The sequence below is a fragment of the Sinohyriopsis cumingii genome, chromosome 8 (genome assembly GCF_028554795.1).
Source record: "Sinohyriopsis cumingii isolate HCF-2022 chromosome 8, ASM2855479v2, whole genome shotgun sequence".
NCBI lineage: Eukaryota > Metazoa > Mollusca > Bivalvia > Unionida > Unionidae > Sinohyriopsis > Sinohyriopsis cumingii.
Window position 1 is genome coordinate 100,754,742 of NC_142968.1, and position 13,435 is coordinate 100,768,176.

Here is a 13,435-nt window from a genome sequence, read left to right on the forward strand (position 1 = left end):
TAATGAAATGATTACAAAACAAATACCATGAAATTAGAAAACATTAAAAAAAAAAACATGCTGAGAATATTTAAGGTAGGAAACATTATCCAGTGTTTAAGTTTGCACCATTACACTGTGCATAACTCTGCTGGTATCACGAGGCATTTAGTACGCCTCTAAAATATTGCCAAAAGTTGCGGGACACTACCAAACCATCCGTCTGAGTAACGGTACTCGAGGTATCCAGCTTCTTAATGACAACATTAATTTTGCCACACTCTCCATACATTCCTGATTTAGCTCCAAGTGATTATTGACTGATACCCGCTATCAAACATGGGTGGGAGGTGGGGGGCTGACAATTTGAAAGCCGCTGTACTGTTGGAAGTGTAGTTTTTCAGTACATGTACAGTATATTAAAAAGTAATACAAAATTACAATTAATAATTGAATAATCAGGTTGAAAAATATTGCATAGGTACATGGAGAGACGGGGGGGGGGGGCGGGGGAGGAGGATGCACTGACGTACTGTTAACTAATAAAGAATTTTTGTTGTACGACGTGATAATATTCAGAGTTTTTAAAATACGCATCTTATTAGCGTCAGAAAAGCAATGAGTTGATGGAAAGGCACTTTGTGGGCAATCAATGACCGGAATCTATGTGAGGAAAATGTCAAAAGCGTCATGAAGATAATGACATGATGTCATGATGCTACATACACATTTTAGATCATTACACGCACGCACACACACACACACACACACACACACACACACACACACACACACACTGTAATGTATTCTCTTTTTTTCAATTAGTGAAGCTAGCATTCAAGTCATTAAAGGAATTTTTCTTGGACTAGTATTGTGAGCCTAATAAATTGAAACATGAATGCTGGCAGCCGGATGTAAATTTAACCAAAAAAAAAACGGTTGTAGCGGTGAGACAAGGTTTTTCAAAGTTTTCATTCCATTGGAATCACAGCTTGCATCGAGCAGCACCAAGGATCAAGTCAGATCAATTGACATTGTACAGAGTGTGTCCTGACTCTTTTCAAAGCATAAGGTTAATTTATTTCCTACAAATGTTGACATTTTAAATAAGTGTAACTTACAAGTCAACTTACATATTATGTTATACTTGTAGATACCCTTCTGCAATTTCTGACAATTTGTAAGTATTGTTCTAATTTTTGTCTGGGGAGGGATGAAGCCTTTAAAGGATTGGCACGTTTGTGTTAATGAAACAAAACATAAAATGCTCAGATTTTGTGCAACACCTGCGATCATGTTAACAGTACATAAATCTTTGCTTGTCGATGTGTAAGTACCGATAACCAAATGAGTTTGACGGTTGGTCTTGTAGTATTATCTTTGAATCTAGCACGTGTTGGCCTTGACAACAACAAAAGCCTTGGTTTTATAGACCTGGATGACCACAGGTCAAGTTCAAGTAGCATATTAGTTCAGTGTGATTAGCTGTTGATCAATGGTCAAGCTATTATGATACGGTAGAAAATAATGCTGAGTAGCTGTTATCACTCCTGGCCATCAGTAATAAGTATACGATTGATGTTATCACTCCTACGCATGCGTAGTAAGCATATACCTATTGTTATCATATTTGAGTCATTTAATACTATTATATTTTTCTTCAATACAATTTAAAATTGAAGGATTGTTTTTGTACATTTGACTTTTACCGTGTAGAGATACCTCATGGGCCGAACCAATATATATCGGCAAGATCTTTCAACTGATGAATTTATCTTGACTCAGCGGTTTGTGAGGATAAAGAGCTATTGACGGATTGACTGGAAAGCCGATGAGGATACAGAGGGTACCTCTAGCTTAGGGGATAAAAACTAAAGGAACAAGGGTAGGGTCTGAGATCGCTCCGACGGCTGACATAGCCCAGATAGCCAATGCAAAGTTACCCATATCCGCCAGCTGACATCCCCTAGATACCCCAAAGCATCCATAACATCTCGGCTAGTACCATACTTTCTGTCGTTTTCGGTCTGACTTTCGTTAGATTTTATTAGTCACTTGAAAGTAATACTTTCTGTAGTTGGTAAAAGATGGTATATTTGAATGGAGGTCTGCATAGTTTGTATAAAGCGGACGTCTTAATGCCATTTTAACTGCTGCCAAATTTTATTCAGATTCTTTTACAATATGTGTCACGGATAAATTCTTTTATTTATTAAAAAATGTACTCTGCTTTCGTTTTTTTTTTGTTGTTGTGTACAACGATACACGAGGGTGATTTATGTATATTGTACAATATTTCAAAACAGTGAGTTCGGTTCATCTTATACCGCACGTGCGAAGTGCTTTCGATGGGAAGAACCGAATACTTCCAGCGCACAGACGATGTATGGCGACATCGTCTGTGTATAAATGCCTCACCGTAAGACTAAATCTAGACATTACGGAACGTCTTGTCAGTAAGCGATCTACTTTAAGCACTTGCACATCTTCAGCTCTAGAGGTATGTGAGTTATTAATTAATTTCTTGTGTGTAAGTTATAATTATTGTACCAGCACGTTTTTTTTTTTGTTTTTGTATATTTGCTATATAGCTTCGACTTAAATAGTTTAATGCAAATATTTTCTCTTCTTGTTTGTGACTTGGCAAGAGATTTATATTAGCAATATAAAGTTGCATTTTTAAGAAACTTTTAGTACCGTAGGAGTCTTATCGGGCACGGGTAGGTTTACTTCTGAACCTGTGTATTGTTTTGCAATTATTGTGCCGCTAATGTGATCTGTATAACTTTCCTTATACAACGTCATTACGTTTTATCGTATATCCACGTGTCATGCATAGTACACGGTGGTAGTTGTATTTTCAGCTGTAGAGCTGATCGGAGTCGACGTGGTACCAGTTGTAGAGCTAACCACATACGCTGACCATATCAGTTGTAAAGCTGAACCATAGCAGCCATATTGCTGAATTAACAGCGTTGATGGTCGAGTAGCAGATGATCGGGCGTTGCTGACCGATTGGTGGGCGCTGATTGCTTGATTGACCAAGAAATTGAATGTTAGTCGGCGACTAACTGGAATACTTACTGCTGTTTGACTGGTAGCCAAGTGTGCTGGTGACGAAGTGTGTAACTCCATCCATCTAATCTTTTAGCCGTAGGGTATTTTGGGGTTTGTAGCAACCAGTGTTTTGGGATTGTAAAGATATTTCGTATGATATCTGTCCCTTTGTTTTCATCATTTTACTTTTTGAGTAAAATACTTAATTTGTCACTATTTGAGTAAAACGTATCATTCTTTTCATCGTGTGAAATTACTGTGGATCATTCACCTTTGTCCTTGTACTGTGTAAGGTCATTTATTTGTGTTTTCATTACATTATTAGGTTCGTGCGGATTGTGTTAATTGGTCCAAGATTTGGATCTTATACACACACGTATTAATCATAATTCTTTTCTCATTCAAGTCATTTATCATTAAACATTGTATTTGTATCACCATCAAAGGCTTAGATATCAGCACGGGTTTTTATTAGATTCAGTCAAATTATATTAGGCGCCTTTTGAGCTAAACTCGTTTGAAAGTATATTATAATATCGCTATTGCTATTCTGAGATGACAAAAAAGAGCATATTGTTTGCTGCTGTCTTTCCTTACCGTTTTAGCTTTTGATATTGGTTTTAAAGCCATTTTTCAGCAAAAGTTAAAGTATACATGGCGGCCACATTAACTAATGAAAGAAGAATCCTGGAAAAACCCGGAAAGAACCACCGACCCACGGGATGCTACTGGCAAGCTTTCTCACGTACCCATAATGGCCAAGCCCGAAACTCGCACCCATGCCAAGAGAGTTGAGATGGCAGTGATCCGTAACAGTTAGTGCTGTAGACCACTCGACCACTCTTGGCCCAAACCAAGACCGAACTTATACACAAGAAATTAATAAATAACTCACATACATCTAGAGCTGAAGATGTGCAAGTCATTAAAGTAGACCGCTCACTGACAAAATGTTCCGTAATGTGTAGATTGAGTCTTATGGTGAAGCATGTATACACAGACGATGTCGCCATACATCGTCTGTGCGCTGGAAGTATTCGGTTCTTCACATCCGAATCTAGCTGAGCATGACTATAGAGAAAATGCTCTATGTAAACGATCGAAATTTAGTAGTTGTGTTTATATAGAAATGTAGATGACCATGCTTTTACGGAAGATGGCCGGATTATGTTTTCGTGCTATTTGGGTAGATGAACAGATTATGTTTCGATGCTGTCTGGATAACGTTTATATTTATATTGGGAACCATACTACCTTAATGGCTGGCATGCTTGACTCGCAAGCCTAAGGTCGCGGATTCGAATCATGGCCAGATTAGCTCAAGTCGGCTGCTGTTTTGTTCTCTGGGCAAGATACTTTATTTACATTGCCTCTGGACCGCTCCGGTGGCCTAAGTGGTTAGAGCGACCGCCTAGGATGCGGGAAGTCGTGGATTCTAACCCCGGCCGAGTCATATAAAAGACATACAAATGGTACTAGCAGCTGCCTCGCGTGGCGCTCAGCATTAAGAGATTAGTATTAGGACTGGTTGGTCTTGTGTCAGGATGATGTGACTGGGTGGAACATGATACCGCATGTTTGCGACATGATGACTCGGTGCTAGACATCACTATAAACTGCTACACTGCAGACATCGTAGCGATATAACTGAAAAAGTGTTAAAGCTACTTTAAAAATCCTGATCGCATGTACACACACATTGCCTAGGCACTAGGTATTTTATATGGTAATATGCCAGAAAACATCAACATAAATACATTATATTTTACTAACTTTTTGTTGCAATTTTCAAAGTTATCAGTGAAAACTATGCAAATTATATGGTATACATGATTATTTGAATATTTAGATAACCACGATAAATTGGTTTGAAACTAAAAAAAATTTTTGCAAGTTGTTTTGTTTTCTTTAACTTGTTCAGTTGGACATTTTGGTTACATGCAGTCATGCAGCGTAAGCCCTGGTGCATTAGCCCTACCCAAACAAATATAAAAAAATCCTGTTCTATACCTAGTAATTTGATAGCAAATGAACATCATTTGGATACATTTACAACGTACGGGATCAAACTTGCAGGGTGCTTTCTGTTAAATGCTGTCGATATCTGTGGAAAAGTGTTTCGTTCAGCAGTAATTTATTAATGTTAAAATACATTCCTGTTAGGATTCCTTTCCCCAATTATGTTTCTATTTTTGATAAATGGATTTAGAGAAAAATTTTCTTTAAATTTTATTCTATTTTTAATGATTACGTCCCTTTTTGTTTGTGGATCGGCATCATTAAGAATAATTCGAATGTTCGTACTGCCTAAATGCTTTACATCAGGTTCTGTCATTCAATCGAACGGTTTTTCAGCTTGTTCTGGTTTTGGTAATTACGGCTATATTAAAACTTTGATACCAAGATGAATTCAAAGAACATTTCTCAAATTATTTGAAAGGCTTTTAAGAAGTCGTTTTAATATTTTCCCATTTTTGGGGTTAAAAATAGTGGCCATTATTGAAAGCAGACGAGCATAATTTCTGAAAAACTTGAAGGACCTTGATGAACGAAAGCTTTATGCCAGATTCATTCATATTCTGTGAAGAGACATTGGTCTTAATTGTTTGCTTTCAGTAAAAGTGTCCATTATGGATGGCTGATACGCATTACTTAACAACTTAACAAAATCGAAAGCTTGCTTCTGACACCAAGATGCTCCCAGCAACTTTATTGCAAACTTTACTGTGTGTATACTTTTTACTTTTATTTTAATAGAATAAATTGATGACAAAAAGTGCATTTGTTGACGGATTTGACAAATTACGCGCAGGAGGAAGAGCCTTGTTTTAACCAAACCTTTGAATACAGTGAGTGAGCTAATATTGCACTTTGAAAATTGCTACTCATGATTCGACGCACATTAGATTCACAAATTAAAGATTTGTTGAATAATTTCTTTCTGTTTGATTTTATTATGTGGAAAGAGACAAAAAAAAAAAGGTTGAAATGCTCGTTCAAGAAGATGCCAAAGATTAAACACTACAGCCTAAAAGATTTTAAAAAAAATAAATGGTTTACTTTTCCCTAGACAAAGCTAAAGAATTTCTAACATTATTTGCTTCATACAAGTGGTACTGTCAACATGAACTTAGAGTCCTTAAATAATGTTGAAATCCAAATCAGTCCTAAAAATGTGTTCGAAATTCTATAAGATTCTCAGTAATCTTAGATCGAGACTCACAAGAACTGTGAGTATGGCAGATAGTTTCATGCCATATACAATTTATTAGCCGTTACTGACACTTTCGTTTCGTAAGTCATGGACACCATTTCTGGCACTCTTGTTTCTTAAGTCATGGATGCCATTGCTGACACTATCATTTCGTAAATCATGGACGCCATTACTGATGTTGCCATTTTGTAAGCCAAGGACACTTGTACTGGCAATTCCAGTTTGTAAGTTAATGACACCGTCACTGACACTGCCGTTTCGTAGGTCACTCACTCCGTTACTAACACTGCCGTTTCGTAGGTCACTGAGGCCGTTACTAACATTGCCGTTTCGTAGTACACTCACGACATTACTATCGCTGTTGTTTCGTAAGTAAGTTACAGTCTTACTGACACTGCCGTTTCGTAGGTCCCTGACGCCATTACTGACACTGCCATTTCGAAGGTCACCGACGCCATTACTGTCGCTGTTGTTTCGTAAGTAAGTTACGCTCTTACTGACACTGCCGTTTCGTAGGTCACTGACGCCATTAGTGACACTGCCCTTTCGAAGGTCACTGACACCATTACTATCGCTGTTGTTTCGTAAGTAAGTTACGCTCTTACTGACACTGCCGTTACTAAAGTTGAGGACTCCATTACTGACGCTTCCATTTCGTATATCAAGGACGCCATTACTGACACTGCCGTTTCGAAATTTTTGCATGTTTGTACTGACATTGCCGTTTCGTAGGTCACCCACGCCGTTACTGTTGCTCTTGTTTCGTAGGCCACTGACGCCATCACTGACACTGCCGTTTGGAAGGCCACTGACGCCATTACTGTCGCTGTTGTTTCGTAAGTAAGTTAGGCTCTTACTGACACTGCTGTTACTAAAGTTGAGGACTCCATTATTGACGCTTCCATTTCGTATATCAAGGAAGCCATTACTGACACGGCCGTTTCGTAATTCTTGCATGATTGTACTGACGCTGCCGTTTCGTAGATGAAGAATGCCATTACTGACGCCATCATTTTGTAAGTTATGCACGCTATTACTGATACTACCGTTTTGGAAGTCGCGGATACTATTACTTGTACTGCCGTTTCGTAAGTTATGGACGCCATTACTCAAACTAACCTTTCGTAAGTCATGTACAGCGCTAATCAGACTGACGTTTTGCAAGTCAAGGGTGCCTTTACTGATACTACCATTTCGTAAGTCGCGGACGGCGACTGTCACACTGCCATTTCGTAAGACATCTACACCATTTATCACACTGTCGTTTTTTAATTCATGGATGCCATTACTTACTCCATCCTTTCTGAAGATATTAATGCCATTACGCACGCCATCATCTGCTCTCCTGTTTTCTCCGCTAGATTCTTCGTTTAGGAAGGCTTCCATTGATACTGGATACCCAGTCTCGAGGTCTGCGAGAGACTTGTACTTAGGCCATGAGACGATGGTGCTTGAGATAGGCTTAGAAATTATGCCACTGTTGTTCTTTTTCGATGTAGATACTGGAATGGAATCGGAGAACCCAGGGGACCAAATAATCGTCGTCATGACAACAGGTGTATGCTTAGAGATTATACTAAGTAGTTTGTCCTCATGGGCAGACTTGGAGTCGAAATTGGTCCAAATAGGTCTGGGTTTGGAAATGTTCACGTAGTTAACACTGACTAAGGTGAACACTGCAAGCGAAGAAAAATGATACATTAATTACATAAGATAGGGTCCGCAACCCCGAAAGCCTTTTGTGAAAGAAACTTGAATACGGATTGAAAGTCGGAAAAGTTTGGTCAAGCTCTAACGACGTCCAGAATAAATTTAGAACCATGGAGATCTTAGGTTCATCTCATGTGTAGCTTCAGTTATAGACAGCAACATTAAATGCATATGAAATTAGGTTACAAGTAATCGCATTTCGATGTAAGATAAAAATATATTCTACCCAAATGATGTACTTTTTCAAAGTAAAAATTACTTATATGGCTCTTACATGATGATAAATGTAAATGTTCTGTTTTTGTACAAGAAATTCAAGCATTACATTGTAATTTTTCATCTGTATTGTAATGTTTTGCCCACAAATTCATGAAGAATTTCATGACTAAACTATCGCCACTATTATTGTATAAATGAGACAAAGAGTTTAAAATTCAACATACGTTGATACCAGCATCAATCTTTTTGACATCATCGAAGATTTTGCAGTATTTAAGTCTCTTTACAGCTCGTGCTGTCTCTCAACATACCGCGAGGTTGACATTCTCCAGTACTCTGTGAACGAGTGGATATGATTGGTCAGCCATGCACACTCAGTTACTACTTGCTTCCAATATGGAGTCGTTACGCTATATCTTTTGTCCAGAGGTAAGAATACTTTTGATAATATCATAAAGAACAAAATACGGCATTTCTAAACATTTCTTACAAAATAAATTATGTGCAGGCGGCGACGTAATGAGTGGAGCGAGAGCTTTACTGGCGAGCGATCTGTTTAATGAACATGACTTGTATCTCCTATCAACTACAGCAAATCAGAAAAATGGTATCAAAGATAGTGGGGCACCTGGAATATCCATTCTCGAAAAGTATGCCATCCTAATAAGAACTTACGCCCGATGGATTTATTTGCTTGTTGAAATTATCATTGAATGTGTTCTGAAGAATATGACAAATTTTGTTAAATCCCATTTAAATACATCATTACTAGAGACGGTATCCGAGAGCTGAAACAAAGTTAAATTAAAACTAGTAAAGACCTTTTGAGCGAAGACATATACAACTTTACGAAAGAAAAATAAAACGCTAACCCCCTTCCCTTACTATTTCTTGTTATTGTATATAAACATATAGCGAAACAATTCCCTTGCTACTGCTTATCCACCCCCGACCCTCCCCAAAAATAACTTGAGAGGTTATTTGCTGATTATATTTGTCTTGGAACCTATTCAGAATTCAGTTTATAAGTACAATGGATTATGGATTATAAACTACGATATTGAAAAGCTTAATACATAGTTAAACGAATGTTTCAGAAATTTGTATGCAGTAGTAAGGGAAGTGTTGTAGCGTGTGTGTATTTATGTGTGTTTGTTTCTTATTATGCAGTAGTAATGGAAGTGATTCAATGTGTGTGTATGTGTGTATGTATATGTGTGTTATTATTCATTTCAATGGTTTATTTCGCGTAGTAGTGTTCAAGTGTTGTTTTTGTTATGTCGAAGGGTGTGTTTGAGTAAGGGAGTGTTTCTCTATACTATGCAGTAATATGGGAAGGGTTTATGTTTTCTGTTTTTTATGCAGTATTAATGAGGGTATTTAAGTCGGGTTTTTATGAAGTAATAAGAAAGGCGTTTCCGTGTAGTTTTTATGCAGTGTTTTAAGGAGGTAGTTTCAGTCGGGTATTTATTGTGTAATTAGAAATGCGTTTCAGTATAGCTTTTGTGCAGTGTTAAGGAGGGAGTTTCAGTATTTATTTCTGCATTCGTTTCGGTCTCACTTTATGTAGTAGTAATGAAAGTCTTTTCAGTGAAGTTTTTAATTTTTTTATGTTGATTCTGTATTAAAGGAAGTGTTTCAGTGTGTTTCGTGCTTTTATTTGGTGGTAAGCGAAGTGCTTCCGTCTTTTTGTAAAAAATTTTGGTTATGCAGTGGTAAGGGTAGTGTTTTAGGTTTTGGTGTGTGTGCATTAGTTACGTAAGTGTTAAGGGGGATTTTTATGCAGTAATAAGGAAATGAAAAGGAAGTAGGCACACCCAAATCAATATTTACTATGTGAGATTTAGCAATTTCGCTGTTTCCACTCCATCATACTGTTCATTCTATCACTATCACAAAATCAAGATTGAGACAACTTGGCCAGTTACTTCACTGCAAATTAAAATGCCTTGGCAAAGTAATCATACTCCTTATATATGCGATAATCTGCGATAACGTTTTCGCATTTCACAAAATGCATAAAATAGGATATTTAGATTTTGTTTTGACACCTTTCTAAGGCAATACCTTTTTTCATTATCTGATTTAAAGTTTGTTTGCCAATAAAATGTGACCGATTTATAGTTTTTCACTGTTGGACCATGATAATAATAATTTTAACTATTGCTTTCCTATGAGTTTCGAAGTGACAACAATAAAAATAGATGGCAATGTACAGCAACGTACAGTGGACAGTGTGACATTGTGGCATTTTCATTTTCAATGTTGCATGTCCATTCATAGAGATGGAAGACTATTGTTTTTCCTTCTTCTCTTCACCTGATTATACTATCCTATTGATTTTTCATCTTAGACATACTACTCTCAGCTACTTAATCATATCATATAACAAAACCAAATACCATTGAGTAATGTTACAATAATTTGGTCACTCAATTTTTATGGGAAAATATGAAAAAATTTTCTCAAGGAAAACACAACTCTTTCTTGTTTGTACTATTCAATGGAGACCAATAATTTATCAGATAATATTTAAACTTTTCTTTTTAAGACTGAATAATAAAAAGGAAACACCACTACAAGCATATTAGTTTCGTTTGTGTTGCATTTGGTGTAATGCACAGCCATTACAAACACAAACATAGCAGTGTGTTGAATTGCGAATTTGTGTGCGTGTTTTGTACATGATGCATTATGGGTAAATGCTACAAGTTTCTTAAAATGTTGTACTAAATGGCAAGACTATACATGAAATTGTGAGAAAACCATGTTCTCCAATACTTTAAGTTTTCATATAATTATTTTAGCTGTACGTGTTGTACTCTAATGCACACTTAAGCTCTGGAAATAATTTCTGAGTTGTTGATGAGTAAATTTGAGCAAACAGTGGAATGAAGACCTTTATGCCATTTCTGATGTCATCCGTCTTGACTTTTATCACTGATGTTCGAAGAGCGAGGAACATGCGGACGAATTACTTTTTGTTTCGATTTAAGACCTGGTTACATTTCTCATGACGCCGTTTTAATGCTCGTTTTGTAAACTAGCCGGTTAAGTTACAATGGGTAGGTAGCGTTTGTTGCTCATGAAGTTACAATGGGTAGGTAGCGTTTGTTGCTCATGAAGTTACAATGGGTAGGTAGCGTTTGTTGCGCATGAGCTGGGCTTGATCAAGTAAACGGAGGTTATGTATTTACCGGTAATACGAAAGGTGCTAGAAACCTAACACGTCTTCGCTTGAAATCTCGACTTTTACGAAGCTGCAGTTTAATTAATATATACATATTGCAAATAAACATGGATAGGTGACACATCATGTGCCAACATTCAGCAGTAAAGCAATGCCACTCAGCCAGCTAGATCTCCATCCCATCGGGAGAAAGTTTCGTTTCCAAGATGGCAGTTCGTCCCAGACTGAGCATCACTGAAATCGCTCCCTTATAATGCGATGTTTCGGTTTTTAGAAACATTGATATGGCAGTGATATTTTTCGATGGCGTGCGCTTTCATTTGCTATTCTAATGACAAAAATATGTCTTTCAATTAGTTCTTGTATTTATGCAACAGCAATAATTTATTGAGTTCCATCACCATACTTCCTGACCAGATACTTAGTGAAAATGTATCTTTGATGAAAGATAATTGCGCTCGCTAAGAGTCTTAATATAAAAATAGGCCTCATGGCCACCAGTTACCAATAGTCTAGTGACTATATAAAAAAAGTCAGAAAGCAACAAAAAAACTCCATATGGAACGCGGCCTTCGTTCTGTCCTTTACATTTCTGTCCTTTATTTTTCTGGTGCGGCCCTCTTGAAGGACACGGTTTGTACTATTATCGAAGTAAACTTTCGAGTTTTTGTGAATCTGTAATAACCATTATAGCAACGAAATCTGTTGATCGTATACATTTATCTTTGCTTAACATAGTATTGTGTTTTATCTATCGCATTAACTTATTTAATGGTAAATAGTAGAAAGAACCCAACATAACACTATATTCCCCCCCCCCGTGTCATAAACTACTTTATTAAATAGTTAAAGAATAAATTAAAGAATAAATTATTTTAAAACTTTTTCAACTGTCTATTATACATACCGTAAAAAAAATGTAAGTGTCCAAAATATTATAAAAATTGGACAATTTATAAACCATTCTGTTCTTCGAAATTGTGGAGTTCTTGTATGCATATGAGAGAGAGAGAGAGAGAGAGAGAGAGAGAGAGATACTTACCTTGTATGAAATAAAATAAAGTTCTGGGCATTTTTCTTTGTTCAGTCGATAATTGAAAACTGTTACAATGTTCGAATTATGAACGAATTTTAAGATGATGTACATCCATATGTTTCGAAGGGACAGTTAGCTCTAACTCACGTTCTGTCTTGGCTGAGAAAGGCAGCGTGTTTTAGTGTCTGATCAGACTTTACAATACTTACCTCTATATAACTCGCATCCAAAAGCAAACACGGTGCATCAATATATGATGTCCCTTAATGCACCAGCAGAACAGGGTTTACCCAGTTTGCTTTACAGCATACGTAGAACAAATAATGCACACCTCACTAATCTGTGCAATATGCAACGGCAGATCTTGGTCTATGTTGTTCGCAGATCGATGAGCGTTATATGCAGGAAGCACTGTAACTTGGACATCGTGCATACTCTTTGACTCGCTTGATTTATTTGATGTGCTACGTTATATAGGAGGAACATGTAGGAATGCACAGTTGCACCAGATTATAAAAACAACGACACAGGTCTATAGAGTTCAGACGATCCGCTGTCTGCAAAGGTCAACAAGTTGATTTTGCTTTTTTTTGTAACCTTTTCTTTTTTTAAAACAACATGGACGTAACATGGCAAACTAGAATTCCGTCCTGTTTTAGTACAAAATAGGGTTCACAGAATGGAGTACTAAATAAGTAAAATAACAAAAACATGGAAATAAAGTGAATCTGAAGCGTGCAGAAATTGCAGTATTGTGGATACATATTTGCACTCCAATACTGGCGCAGACTGAACAATGGCTACATGTGTATAAAGAATATGTATTAATTATCACTGTCATCGAGTTATTCACATGCGAACAAACACATCGGCATGTAGAATAATTATATCAAAATTGTTCCAAAAGTTATTTCGTGTTTTTTTTTTTTTTACAAATACGTTTAGTATGTTGAAAGTACATACGTTTAGTATGATGAAAGTACATACGTTCAGTATGATGAAAGTACATACGTTCAGTATGATGAAAGTA

The 13,435-nt window shown here is 36.9% G+C and overlaps 1 protein-coding gene across 1 annotated transcript; it reads right to left on the bottom strand.

Moving 5' to 3' along the window:
- Positions 1 to 5,731: 5,731 nt before the first annotated feature.
- On the bottom strand, positions 5,732 to 12,567 carry LOC149794246 (uncharacterized). The gene is made up of 2 exons (XM_089968374.1): positions 12,412 to 12,567; positions 5,732 to 7,926 (listed from the first exon to the last, which is right to left on the bottom strand). Exons 1-2 carry the CDS (start codon positions 12,440 to 12,442, stop codon positions 6,305 to 6,307), a joined length of 1,653 nt encoding a protein of 550 aa, XP_089824500.1. The 5' UTR covers positions 12,443 to 12,567; the 3' UTR covers positions 5,732 to 6,304.
- Positions 12,568 to 13,435: the final 868 nt, after the last annotated feature.